Source organism: Mauremys mutica, chromosome 6, assembly GCF_020497125.1.
Source record: "Mauremys mutica isolate MM-2020 ecotype Southern chromosome 6, ASM2049712v1, whole genome shotgun sequence".
In the NCBI taxonomy this organism is placed as follows: Eukaryota; Metazoa; Chordata; order Testudines; family Geoemydidae; genus Mauremys; species Mauremys mutica.
Window position 1 is genome coordinate 19403525 of NC_059077.1, and position 12941 is coordinate 19416465.

The 12941-nt window shown below is 39.3% G+C and overlaps 1 protein-coding gene across 3 annotated transcripts in view; it reads left to right on the forward strand.

Annotated features, from left to right (window-relative positions):
- WDR7 (WD repeat domain 7) overlaps positions 1-12941 on the forward strand; it is a 349222-nt gene that overhangs the window by 204231 nt on the left and 132050 nt on the right. For all 3 annotated transcript variants that reach the window (XM_045021793.1, XR_006580538.1, XR_006580539.1), the window contains exon 20: positions 3614-3835. In XM_045021793.1, coding sequence (XP_044877728.1) covers positions 3614-3835 — 222 coding nt within the window. The remainder of the gene's footprint in view (positions 1-3613; positions 3836-12941) is intronic.

Here is a 12941-nt window from a genome sequence, read left to right on the forward strand (position 1 = left end):
TTCTCTGAGATTTTAATACATAATACAATAACAGAGTACCATCAATATGTTCCTAATAGCAGATATAAAGTATCTGGTAGTAGTCCATCTCTCATAAAACTGCCTTTAGCCTTAATTCAAATTCATTGATTCCTATTCCAGTTAAACCTGAAGAACTTAATATGTCTTTTAATCCTTTTATTGTAAGCTAAGATAAAATTAATTTTAACCTAGAACTCTGCAAAGCCAATTAACATGATCTTTAGAGTTATTTAGTAAAGTGCTTCAAACTGTTAAATTTATCCTGACCTCGTGGTTGCACTCTGACTGCTTTTTAAATGAAGTAATCAATATCTCTCAGCCCTTTAAACAGTTTAAACTTCTCAAATATTTTACTCATATTTTTATTTAAACAGCTTAGAAAAATATTTACTCATATTAAGGTATCTGTAGAGACAATTGTTAACTACTGGCTTCGTTTTAGATTGAAATATATTTTAATATATGTGTTCATTTTGCTAAATCTGAGAAAATGAAGAAATCTGTCACTTCTATTTGCGTGTAATACAGAAAGTGTGTTATCTATATGGTTTAAAATGTAGAACATTTTCTCCTTTCACCATTGTAGCTTCTTTTTTCCACATAGAGCTATTTGAGGTTATTAATTTTCTTACTGTGATAGGGTGATCAACCGTCCTGTCAAGAAAATGGATCTCTGTGTCACCCTTTAGCATGATTAAATGGAGGCACGTCGCTGTGAGAAAATACCAAATTTTCATGAGACAAATGCAACTGTAGAAAGAACTATTTTTATAGACATTTCATTTTAAAATCTCCCATTTGGCTGTCAGTTTATTTGTAGGAAATCATTACAATTAATTGTGTGTTCCTACTAATAATTCAAAGAAAGTAAGGGCAAAAACAAGTGCTCACTCAGAGATTTTTTTTGCCCTTTGAAGGAGGGAAAAAATACAGTGGTGAGAGAGAAGGAGCAATTTATGTTGGTACAATGAGTTGCTAATGAGACTGTCAAAACTACATTACCTTCACACTGTTTTGGTCATAGCATTTACTGCTTTGTTAACAAAGAGTCAGATTCTTACAATCTAGAGACTCTTGAGAAGTACAGTTGTAAGAATTGCTGAGATTTAAACTCCTATATGCTTAATATACAGGCCATGAGTGGCAATGTCAGCCAGTGAATTTTCATCTATAAATAGTAAGATAAATGCATAATAGCCTACTTTTTAGAATATAATTAAAATATCTGGCAATAGGGCGATTGATACTTTAACTTTAACTTCAGAATTCTGGCATTATGGAACACGCACCTGTTAATGGGTTACTTGTTAGTTTAGGGGTGAAATTTGACAGGATTATTGGACGTGGCTTATGATTTTGAGGATATTGTTTTAAAATACATCCTTCACCCTTTGAATAAAGGGTTAATTCAATATTATTGTAATCAAACAGAAGGAAGAACAACAAGGTGGGGGCAGGAATTCACCAAGTGCCTCTGTTGTTTAATTTCCTACTGGAAGCAGCACATGTGTTTTTTCTTTCTTTCTTTTCTTTTCTTTAAGCAGTGGCCATTGCAGAGGCTGAGCGGCTGGGGTCAATGCCTTGCCTATTGATCAGTATCCCTGCAGTCCCCTGCTCCAGCATCTGCTTCATTGGCTTCTTTCAGTGCCTGCTTCAGTACATTAGAATAGAAATCCATAACCAGAGCTGTGCTCATCCAAGCAGGGGAAGAAACTAAATTAAATGGTATAAAACAATCTTGGATCAGGAGTTTGTGCCAATTCATCTTGATCTAAGATGTCACACCGGGCTCTCTGTCTGAGCACCTGGGCTAGAGGCGGCCATAGTGAAAATAGATGGAGCCGCGATCATTCATTTGTCAGCTAAGGAGCTCGGCAGCGGTTAGCAATTCCCTTCTGCAGAGGTCAGCTGACAGAACAATCAGTGCAACTGCAGAATAGAGCTTTCCTTTGAACTATTGTTATGGAGCATGCTTCTTGCTGGGGCTGGGGGAGGGGAGCATGGTTTGCTTCATGTTCCAAGTATGCTATATAAAACACATAGAAGGATAATATATTTATATATCAAAATATCAGTACCATTTGTGTATTGTATATCTTAATTATGTATATGTGAAATAAGTTATATAAAAATTAAAATGTTTAAGTATCACTTTGTTTATAGTCGATTTTCATCCTTCTTTCTGGGAAGGCAGTGACTATTGATTTTTTTTTCCCCTTAGCATTGTTAAGGTTTTAGATTCTTACCCACCCCAACCCACCCCACCCCTTTGGTTGGCATATCATGGTCATAGCCGCAGCATCATTACCAGAATTTGGACTATATTCTAATAGGGATTCTTATACTTGTTTTTTTTTTAAAGTAATATTTACTTTTCTATCAGTACAGTAGTATGAAATTCACTAGAAAAGCTAGACATATAGTAGACACTCACTAATTCACACTTCATTATTCAAACCCAGTATTTTCTCACAGTATACCAGGTGGTCTCTTCCAACTTCTCAACAAAGATTTAATTGCAGAGTGCTGTGGGAGCTAAGACTTCATGACTTTTGCAAGATATACGCCAGTGAATTTGCTGGTGTAGTGTGAGTTATTATTATGAGTGTATCTGAACTATAGTTGTCAAACTATATGAAGAAGGTACATTTTATGAAGAAGTATCTTTGGGGGGGGGTGTTGTTAATTGTGGTTGTGCGGTTACTCACTAAATCACCAAATTTGGTAATCTGCAGTTCTTGAGGGAAATAAAAAGTTTGTGTGTGATATATTGGATTATTAATAACTATATTTGAAACTTTGCAATGAGACTTTTCCCCTCGTTTTAGCAAGCACATTAGTATACTGTAATTACTGTCATGAAATCAAAAATTATTTGCCAGGTACTGTTGCTGTGGGTTAAAAGTAATCATCAAAAAAGAAGGGGATGGTCACTTAAATAACAGGCTGCTTTTTAGAACATGGAAAATATATGTATTTTTAAAAGTCTATATCCTAGACTATTTCTGTGAAGAAAACCTGTTTGTCTTAAATCAGATTAATACTGATGTAAATAAGAATCACAATCACAATTCGCCTTTCAGAGAATACTGATTTAATAACTGCAGAATCCTAGAAGTCTTTCACTCTTTTTCAATGAACAAACTTGGAGGTACTATGAAATTAAAACAGCTTTTCCTATAAGAACATGCTACTTTTCTGTAGGTGGCACTGAAGACTGAGGAAGGGGCAAGTCATACTTAAATTTTTAGCCTGGACTGGGGACTCTGGAAGACAAAATTGAACCAGGACCAATCACCTAAAAATTGTCTGGCTCCACGTTTTTCTGTAGGGGGAAGTAAGCATAGCAAACAAGTGCCTTGAGATTGAAAAGAGACCAGTTTTGTCCTCCTATTTGACCTTTGATATGTATTTGATGTTTTTGACAACTCTCAATAACATTTTCCCAGCAGTATATGTTCAAGTAGCTGAAAAGGACAGTTTTGTTATAAATATGAAAAATTCTCATAAATGTGTACAATTTGATTGGGATGGCCTTCCACTTCTAATATTACTGACCAGTCATCCTAATGCTCTTTATTTTACATTTCAGGTTGTCTGTCTGGTCTCCCACAAATGAAAAAAATATCTACATCTTATGAAGAGAGACGGAAGCAAGCCACTGCTATTGTCTTGCTAGGAGTGATCGGAGCAGAATTTGGAGCTGAAATTGAACCTCCAAAACTGTTGACAAGGCCACGCAGTTCCAGTCAAATTCCTGAGGGATTTGGTTTAACTAGTGGTGGATCAAACTATTCCTTGGCAAGACATACTTGTAAGTATTCTATGCTGTGTCCTCCATTGCTCTTTTAACCACATCATAACTATTTAGTAGGTTTTATTTCAAAACTCCTTGTTCATTAATAATCTCATTTTCCTAGAGTAAGGAAAAGGAACCAATTTTGAGCACTTAGCTTCATATTAGTACGTTGACTATCAGGAAATTATTTCTGAAATATGTAGCTGAGCAATATATGAAGTTTATGAATATATGGTGGGATTTTCAAAAGCACCTGAGGGAGTTAGGTTCCCCTCCCATTAAAGTCAATTGAATTATTTCAAAGTTGGACTTGTAATGGGAATTGGTTGCCTAACTCCCTTACATGCTTTTGAAAATTCCAACTAGATAGTGTAGATTTGTAAGCACCCAAGAGTGCATGTGTGCATACCACTGCTGCTTCTTTCCTCTCAAAAATACCTTTATGACCTAATGGAAAAAGTACTAGATTAGGAACTAGGAGACTGAGTTCTGGTCCCATCTCTTCCACTGAATGGCCTTAATTCTCAGTACTTCACAACTCTTTTTGAACAAGGGCTGGCAAGTATAATTTACTTCCTTCTCTGATACTTTATGAACGAGGATCAGTTAAGTCACCCAGGATCCTAACTGGCAGAACTGAAATAGGACTTATGTGTCTGATACGATAGAACAAAGAGTTTGACAAGGTTACTGAAAATGTGATGGCTTCTAAGGTCCAATAAGATCTGTGCTGTTACAGCAGGGGTTCTCAAACTTTTGTACTGGTGACTCTTTTCACACAGCAAGCTTCTGAGTGCGACCCCCCCTTATAAATTAAAAACATGTTTTAATATATTTAACACCATTATAAATGCTGGAGGCAAAGCAGGGTTTGGGGTGGAGGCTGACAACTCGCGACTCCCCATGTAATAACCTTGCGACCCCCTGAGGGGTCCTGACCCCCAGTTTGAGAACCGCTGTGTTACAGCATATTGAACCCTTCATAGTTGGGTTCAGAACAGGGCATGGCCCTGCTGGTGCTGATGGATCTATCCTGACTGTGGACAGGAAACAAGCTTCTATGTTTATATTGCTGTCAGCTGCAGTCAGTGCCAGTGAAAGATCATTTGATGCTAACACTCATGAGAACCTAATAGGAGCAAATGTCCATTGGGTACATTCACTTATCTTGGACAGATTTTGAGGGCTGTGGTACCTCTGACAGAAACCTTATTATGTGAAGTCCAGGACAGCTTAATATTCTCGCTCCTCTTCAACACCTTCATTGGACTACTCATATAGATCTTGGGGCACCATGGTACCACCAGCATGTGGATAATAAGAATAATTTATAGTAATTATAATTAATAGAGCATGAAAATATATCTTTTCACTGCACAAGTGCAACATCTACACGATGATGACACAATACTTGGAAAGAGTAAGCAAATGGATTAAAAGCATTCTAGTGCTTTAACTCAAACACAGTCCAGGAGAGAGATAAGTGGTGATGGTAGGGAAAGGTGAAAACATTATACTGAGCTTTCCAGTGCTCTAACCTACCATTGGTTCAGGCCTCAAACTCATGCTAGATTCTTCATTGCTTCTGGATGTATGGTACAGTTACAGTGGTGAGTAATGCTTTTTTTTGGTGTTCACCTATCTAGGAAATTGTCCTCACAGTGGAATTCTAGTTGCAATGATCCATGCATTTGTGACCTTCAGGCTGCACTTCTGCAGTGCTTTGCACCTAAAAATGAAAATGCTGACCCTGACAAGCTCCAGTCAGTTCATAATGCAGTGTCCTGCCTACTTAAGATCAGAGGTCACCAAAGCTTTGTCTACTGTAGCGTGTCTGAAGATATGCTGTTTTCTCTTCATTTCTTACCCTCTTAGTTTTTCCCCTTTACAGGGTAAAGTATCAAGTGCATACATGAGGTTAAACAGAGAAATCCTGTTTGTTAAAAAAAAAAAAATGCTTATTTTTTCTCCTCTAAAACTTACTTCTAATTTCTGCGTAGGTAGTTTTGCATCAAGGTTATTTTCAAGGATGATGTATAAATGAGTCACTTTGTTGAGTACTGTGAATTCTCCTAAGATCCAGGAAAATTATTATCTTATTTTAGTATCCAAAAGCGCGTTGTTGTAGGAGCTCTACACGTCAACGGTACACAAGGAAAAGCCACCTAGCTGGCTCCTGAAAAGGAAGGGGAATGCCTGTTGAGAGAACACATGCACTCAGCAAAGTATAGTTAGTTACACCTCTGGTGTTTAGGGCAGAGACGGAGCTCCTTCACTCCTGTCTGTTTTTGGCAAGTCTTTCAATGGCTCCCCAGCTGTCATTTTTCAGCTCAGCTTCCACAGCTCTTCACCATGTTGTTTTTCCACAGCCTCATTTTCACTTGCCTTCTGGTGTCCATCTTAGTGCTATTCTGGTGATGGAATCAGTTTCCATCCGAAGCACATGACCAATCCATCTCCAATGCCCCCTGCTAATGATGGTGCTCATATCTTCTTGGCTGCACTGTATGAATAGCTCTTGGTTTGAGATTGTTCTGAGCCAAAAGATACAGAGGATTTTTCTGAGGCAGGTTGTATGAAATGAAGACAGTTTGGACATATCATGTTTTTTCATTCCCCAGCATTCTGCACAATGACGTAGTGTTGAAAGTACCGCTCTAAATCTTAAGTTTGGTTTTGGTGTTGTCTTCTGACGATTTCCAGACTGTATTTAAGCTCCTGAAGGTGTTCTGGGCTTTATTGATTCTCTTCTGGATATCCTGGCTTCTTTCACCATCCTGGCTGATGGTGCTGCCCAAGTATGTGAATGTTTCTACATTGGTGAGAACGTGATAAATGTATTGGTGATGGTGAGGCAATATTAAGGGTCATGAAATCTGTCTCATTGCAGCAGATTTTTCAGTCTGAGTTGCTGGCTGTGTGCGTTGAGTTGGGTTGTTTTTTCTTGTATATGGTGTTGGGTTGCAGAAATAAAGTTTCTTGATACACTAAATGACTGTTTCTTGGAGCAGCTAGCTCTGGAACCCACAAGAGGACAGACAATTATTGATGTAGTACTAAGTGGTGAATATAGTTGGACCGCTTGATAATAGTGACCATAATATAATTAAATTTAACATCTCTGTGATGGGGAAAACACCATAGCAACCCAACATTGTAGCATTTAATTTCAGAAAGTGGGAAATGAGGAAAGTAGTTAAACAGAAATTAAAAAGGACAGTGCCAAAAGTGAAATCCTTGCAAGCGGCATGGAAACTTTTTAAAGATACCATAATAGAGGCTCAAATTAAATGTATATCCCAAATTAAAAAACATAGTAAGAGAACCAAAAAAGTGCCACCGTGGCTAAACAACAAAGTAAAAGAAGCAATGAGAGACAAAAAGGCATCCTTTAAAAAGTGGAAGTTAAATCCTAGTGAGGAAAATAGAAAGGAGCATAAACTCTGGCAAATGAAGTGTAAACATATAATTAGGAAGACCAAAAAATAATTTGAAGAAGAGCTAGCCAAAGACTCAAAAAGTAATAGCAATTTTTGTAAGGACATCAGAAGCAGAAAGCCTGCTAAACAACCAGTGGCGCCACTGGGCGATTGAGATGCTAAAGGAGCACTAAAAGACGATAAAGCCACGGCTGAGGATGTGAGGCAGAATCCCAAACCTGAGCCATTCTTTTTAGGTGACAAATCTGAGGAACTGTCCCATATTGAGCTGTCATTAGAGGAGGTTTTGAAACAAATTGATAAACTAAACAGTAATAATTCACCAGGACCAGATGGTATTCACCCAAGAGTTCTGAAGGAACTCAAATGTGAAATTGCAGAACTACTAACTGTAGTTTCTAATCTATCATTTAAATCAGATTCTGTACCAAATGACTGGAAGATAGCTAATGTGATGCCATTTTTTTAAAAGGGCTCCAAAGGTGATCCTGGCAATTACAGGCTGGTAAACCTAACTTCAGTACCAGGCAAACTGGTTGAAAGTATATTAAAGAACAGAATTGTCAGACACATAGATGAACGTAATTTGTTGGGAAAGAGTCAACATGATTTTTGGTGAGGCATGATAGCCCTTTACAATTACTAGAATTCTTTGAGGAGGTCAATAAGCATGTGGCCAAAGGTGATCCAGTTCATATAGTGTACTTAAGTTTTCAAACAGCCTTTGACAAGGTCCTTCACCAAAGGCTCTTAAGCAAAGTAAGCTGTCATGGGTCCTCTCATGGATTGGTAACTGGTTAAAAGACAGGAAACAAAGGGTAGGAATAAATGGTCAATTTTCAGAATGGAGAGAGGTAAATAGTGCTGTCCCTCAAGAGTCTGTACTGGGACCAGTTCAATTCAACATTTTCACAAATGAGTAAAGGAGTAAACAGTGAGGTGGCAAAATTTGCAGATGACACAAAACTACTCAAGACAGCTAAGTCCCAAGCAGACTGCAAAGCGCTACAAAAGGATCTCACAAAACTGGGTAACTGGGCAACAAAATGGCAGATGAAATTCCATGTTGATAAATGCAAAGTAATGCGCATTGGAAAACATAATCCCAACTATACATATAAAATGATGGGGTCTAAATTAGCTGTTACCACTCAAGGAAGAGATCTTGGCATCATTGTGGATAGTTCTCTCAAAACATCCTCTCAATTTGCAGTGGCAGTCAAAAATCTATATAAATCCCTGGTAAGTGCACATCTTGAATACTGTGTGCAGATGTGGTCGTCCCATTTCAAAAAAGATATATTGGAAGCAGGGCTGGCTTTAGGCCGATTCCCAGGAATTGGGCCCGCGCCTAAGAGGGCCCCACGCCTTAGGTGCCTTTTTAATTTTTTTAATATTTTTTTTACTCACCTGGCATGCGCGGGGGAGGGGTCCAGGTCTTCGGCTGCATTTCGGGGGTGGGGGTCCACTCTGGGTCTTCAGCAGCATTTTGGCAGCAGGGGGAGGGTCCTTCGGCGCTGCGAAAGACCTGGATCGGACCCCCCACCGCTGAAGTGCTGCCAAAGACCCGGAGCACGCACACACCCGCGCGCACACACACCCCCGCTGCTGGAGCCCCGGACCGCCACCAGGTATTCGAATCAGGCCCCGCAGTTCATAAAGCCAGCCCTGATTAGAATTGGAAAAGATTCAGAAAAGGGCTTCTTGAGGTCTGGGTGTGTGAGACTTTATTTTTCAAGCAATTTGGTAATACTAGTTTTCCTGAAGAAGGCATTAAGTATTAGCAGGAGGCATAATTGTTCTTTGCTGGGTTTCAAGAGCCAGGATCACCATGGCTCCATTTCACAGGTTGTAGCTCTAATATTTTCCAGGGCTGCTTCACCTTCATCCTGTTTGATAGAGTCAAACCCTGACAGGGATGTTAGGTTTGACAAGATGGCCTGGTCAGAAATGGAATTTTCTTTCCTTAAGATCAACCATGTATGTATAAAACTACCAGCAAAGTACTCTGAGCACTCTTCATAGTAATCAGTGGTTGGACTATGCAATCAGGGTTGGTTAGCCAGTTCACTATGCAGAATGTGATTCTTCTGTCTTAAGTGCAGAAGAGCAGAAATTTCCTTTTACTTCATTTACTGCACTGGTGTGTGGTCTTATAAGAATTGTTTGATCGTGGTGAATGGATTTGAAATGTGTTTTGCTCCTTTGGGATTCTACCTTTCTGCCTGTAAGCTTCATCTGTGAATCATGGTGATCTTATTGGTTGGTGTGAGTGGGCAGATTGTGGCCAAGACACTAGCGGTAGAAAATCAGGTGATTTTCTAAGCTACAGTCTTCTGCTTTTCCTGATGACACATCATGTCTGCATCTCCTCTTGTGGTGAACTTAGGCAGTTTCAGGAACTGGGATGACAGAGTTCTTGGAGACTATCACTAAGAAAAGATTCATAATCTAAAGGATACATTGGAGACAAAGGAGAAGGGGAAGGTGACCCATTAATGAAGTATTTGGCTGATGCCATCCACTACACTTGCTGCCCTTAAAAGGGCAGATTGTTAGTATCTGTTCTGACACACTTTTCAATATGTCTTCACACTTAACTCCCATTTTGGTGGTTGTATTTGTGGCCAGTGACACATCTAAGGGCTCCAGGGTTGATTTTTCTGCTCTATGCAACAAAGAAGCTAGAAAGACTGACTTTGTTCTAGGTAAGAAAGGTGATCTTGGGTACATTGGGAATCTGTGTAAACAATTAATGCCATCATAGCCTAATATCAATTCCAGTTTCAGGACCTGTGACTTCCTTTTCTTTATCATTTCCTTGAGAAGCAGAAGAAGATGCCAAAAATATTGCTGTTGAGGGTTTCTAGGCATGTTCTCTATGTTCTACATGATTCATCAGAGAAGTTGGCAAGAGTTGTGGTATTTGGCATCATTCTAGGCAGCTGGTATTGGTTTATGTCCACAACCTCTTCTGATCCTTTTGATATCAAGGGTTTATTAGCAGCAAAATGAAAGCTTAGGAGAAGATGAAATGGTAGGTCCTTGATCCTAGGGTCTGGTTGAGCTGGATTTTGCACAGGACCTCAGTTTGGAGAGATAAGATGGCCCTGTTTAATTATTAGACTCAGCTTGGAAGGGATCCTGGGATGCCTACAAAGGGCTGTGAGAACTTAACTGGGAGAGAGAGTGTTGCAAGAAGGTAGTTGGCTCCTTTGGCAGGCCCTAGAGAAGCATAACTTCCAAACAGATAACCTGGAGGATGATTGAGGAGGGTTGCAGGAGCAAGGCTGGCTCCTGTGACTAGTCCTGGAAGAATGAAGACTCCCAGAGAGGAAAAGCTTTGAAGTGATCTGTAGGAGAGCGGGAAAGAATGGAGCCCAGGAGGGCTGGAAGACCCTTTTGTTTGGATTGCACTTGGGACTGTTTTCTAGGTTTGTTCCCAGTGCTAAGCAGGTGCTCCTTCTCTAGAGATTACTACCTAGGAGATTTTCCCCGTGAGTTGGGGGAGAGAAGCAGGAACTGAGGCAGGGTGAATAGTGCCATAGAGGGCCAGAAGGAGGAGCTGCAGAGGCCATCTCTATCAGGGCTTGGCTAATCTATATATTTTTTTTATCATGGTGTATTTCTAGAGAAGATATATATTGTGAATTTTTCAAAGGTAAAGGAATGAAAAAAACAATAGCCAAAATATACAATATTTCACACACACCCCCTTCAATTGAGACTAGCACATTAAAAGTAATACATTTATTTTGGCAACCTGTTTAACTTAATATTGTAGGTTCTTTTAAAATTATATAAAATGCATATATCATGCTATACTGTATTTTAGAAAATATCTATTAATTGTGATATTTCCAGTCTGTGAGAATGGAATTCTTTAGAAATTCACACAGTGACCTTGCCTGACATCTCACATTAATCTGTGTTGACCTTACAAATGGTTCATGAGATATTTAATTATAAAATGCCACCCAAAGAATTTCTCATTACAGATTCACCACATCACACCTAAACTGCAGCTAATGCTATGTTTATAAAGTTAATGGGCTGATAAATCTGGATGACTGTTCAGTCCTGAATATGAAAATACTCTGCTCCATTGTTAATGTAGTATATTTTTCAAAGCACTGCTAGCAATATAGTTATTAATTATAAGTGTTTTGCACTTTAACTCAGTCAGTGTCATGAATGACAACATATTTGAGGTTTTTGAGATTTTGTTGTTGTTTCGTTTTTGCAGATTATCTACTATCTTTCAAAGGATAACTTTGGGTTTCCCTTGCTATTACAACCTGACAATCATTCCAGCTATTGTTCTATGCTGACTCCCAACACTTCTAAGCTACTCCTGAGTAAACATCTTGAGGCTACCATTTTCCTTTTTACACTTCTCAACCTCTAACAGCAGCTGACTCTCTGACTGTTTTCTGGCCAGGAAACTAAGCAAGCGAAAATTTTGACAGGACATGTGTGCAATAAAAAAAACAAAACACATTAAAAGAATGTTAAGCATACAAAGTCAAACACTCCAAAGCTTAGGAAAGGCCAGTATTAGGTTGCCCATGAAACTTTAATTTGGTTCCCTTCTGCATTTACATAATGGTACAGTCTTTAATTACAAAATCATATACTATGTAGTTTGTTTGGTAAAGTTGTAAGCAACTGAAAACAGGGCTTTAAAATGGGAAGTGTTAGGCAACCTGAACTGTGGGCATCGCTATCATCTTTGCCTATAATAAACATAAACTAACAGATTTTAAAAGGGATAGAGGATGAAATTATATTCTGTTTTGGTCACATGCAATCCCAGTGAACCTTTTACTGGCATTGTAATTGTAATCTTAACCGCTGCATTTGCTTAAGAAATAACAGGAATGATTAGAGGTGGTTCTGTTAGTGATAACTGTACTTAAGATTGCCTAACATTTTCCATTATAGGACCCTGATGAGGGGAAAATACATTGTTTTGTCCATGTTTAAAAAAAAAAAACCAAAATCTTACAATAGTTTACTTGAGAGTTGTAGCACTCGTGCTTTGAAGCAGGGAATTGATATTGACAGGGATATCTGAGATGAACCTTTTGCTGTCCCTTTGAAAAACAACTGGTCAAGATTAACCTTTTGCTGTCCCTTTGAAATAATCATAGTTTGCTCATGCTCAGTAGAGACTTGTTAGAGTTTGGTAGCTAAATTCTCCAAAAATTCCATCTGCACGGGGCTTGCTCCAGTCCAAGGCTCCAGGGCTGAACAGGACTGTACCTTCAGTTGCTCTTCCTGACTGCTGGAGGCCACTGTGGCACCAGATACAGGAATGGAGAGAAGGAAGGTTCTCTTCTGTGCTCCTAGTGCTCCCTCTGCTGGCACCCCAGACAACATGGAGGAGGAGGAAGAAGGCACCTGATGGACAAGACGTGGGAGGGAAGACTGGTACTGGGTGGTGGGGAAAAAGAGATGGACGGGAGACTGGGACAGCAGAGTGAATTGAGAGTCAATGTGGGGAATTTGGAGGGAAGAGATTGGGACTGGGTCTCACAAGAGAAACTGGTTCTAGTTTAGTGAGGGGACTGGGATGAGGAGGTAGGATAGTATGGGGGAAAATTAGATGAGGAGCTTTGGGTGGGGGAAGAGAGAGAGCTGGCACAGGGAGGGCTTGTGGGGAACAGGGACAGAAAAGT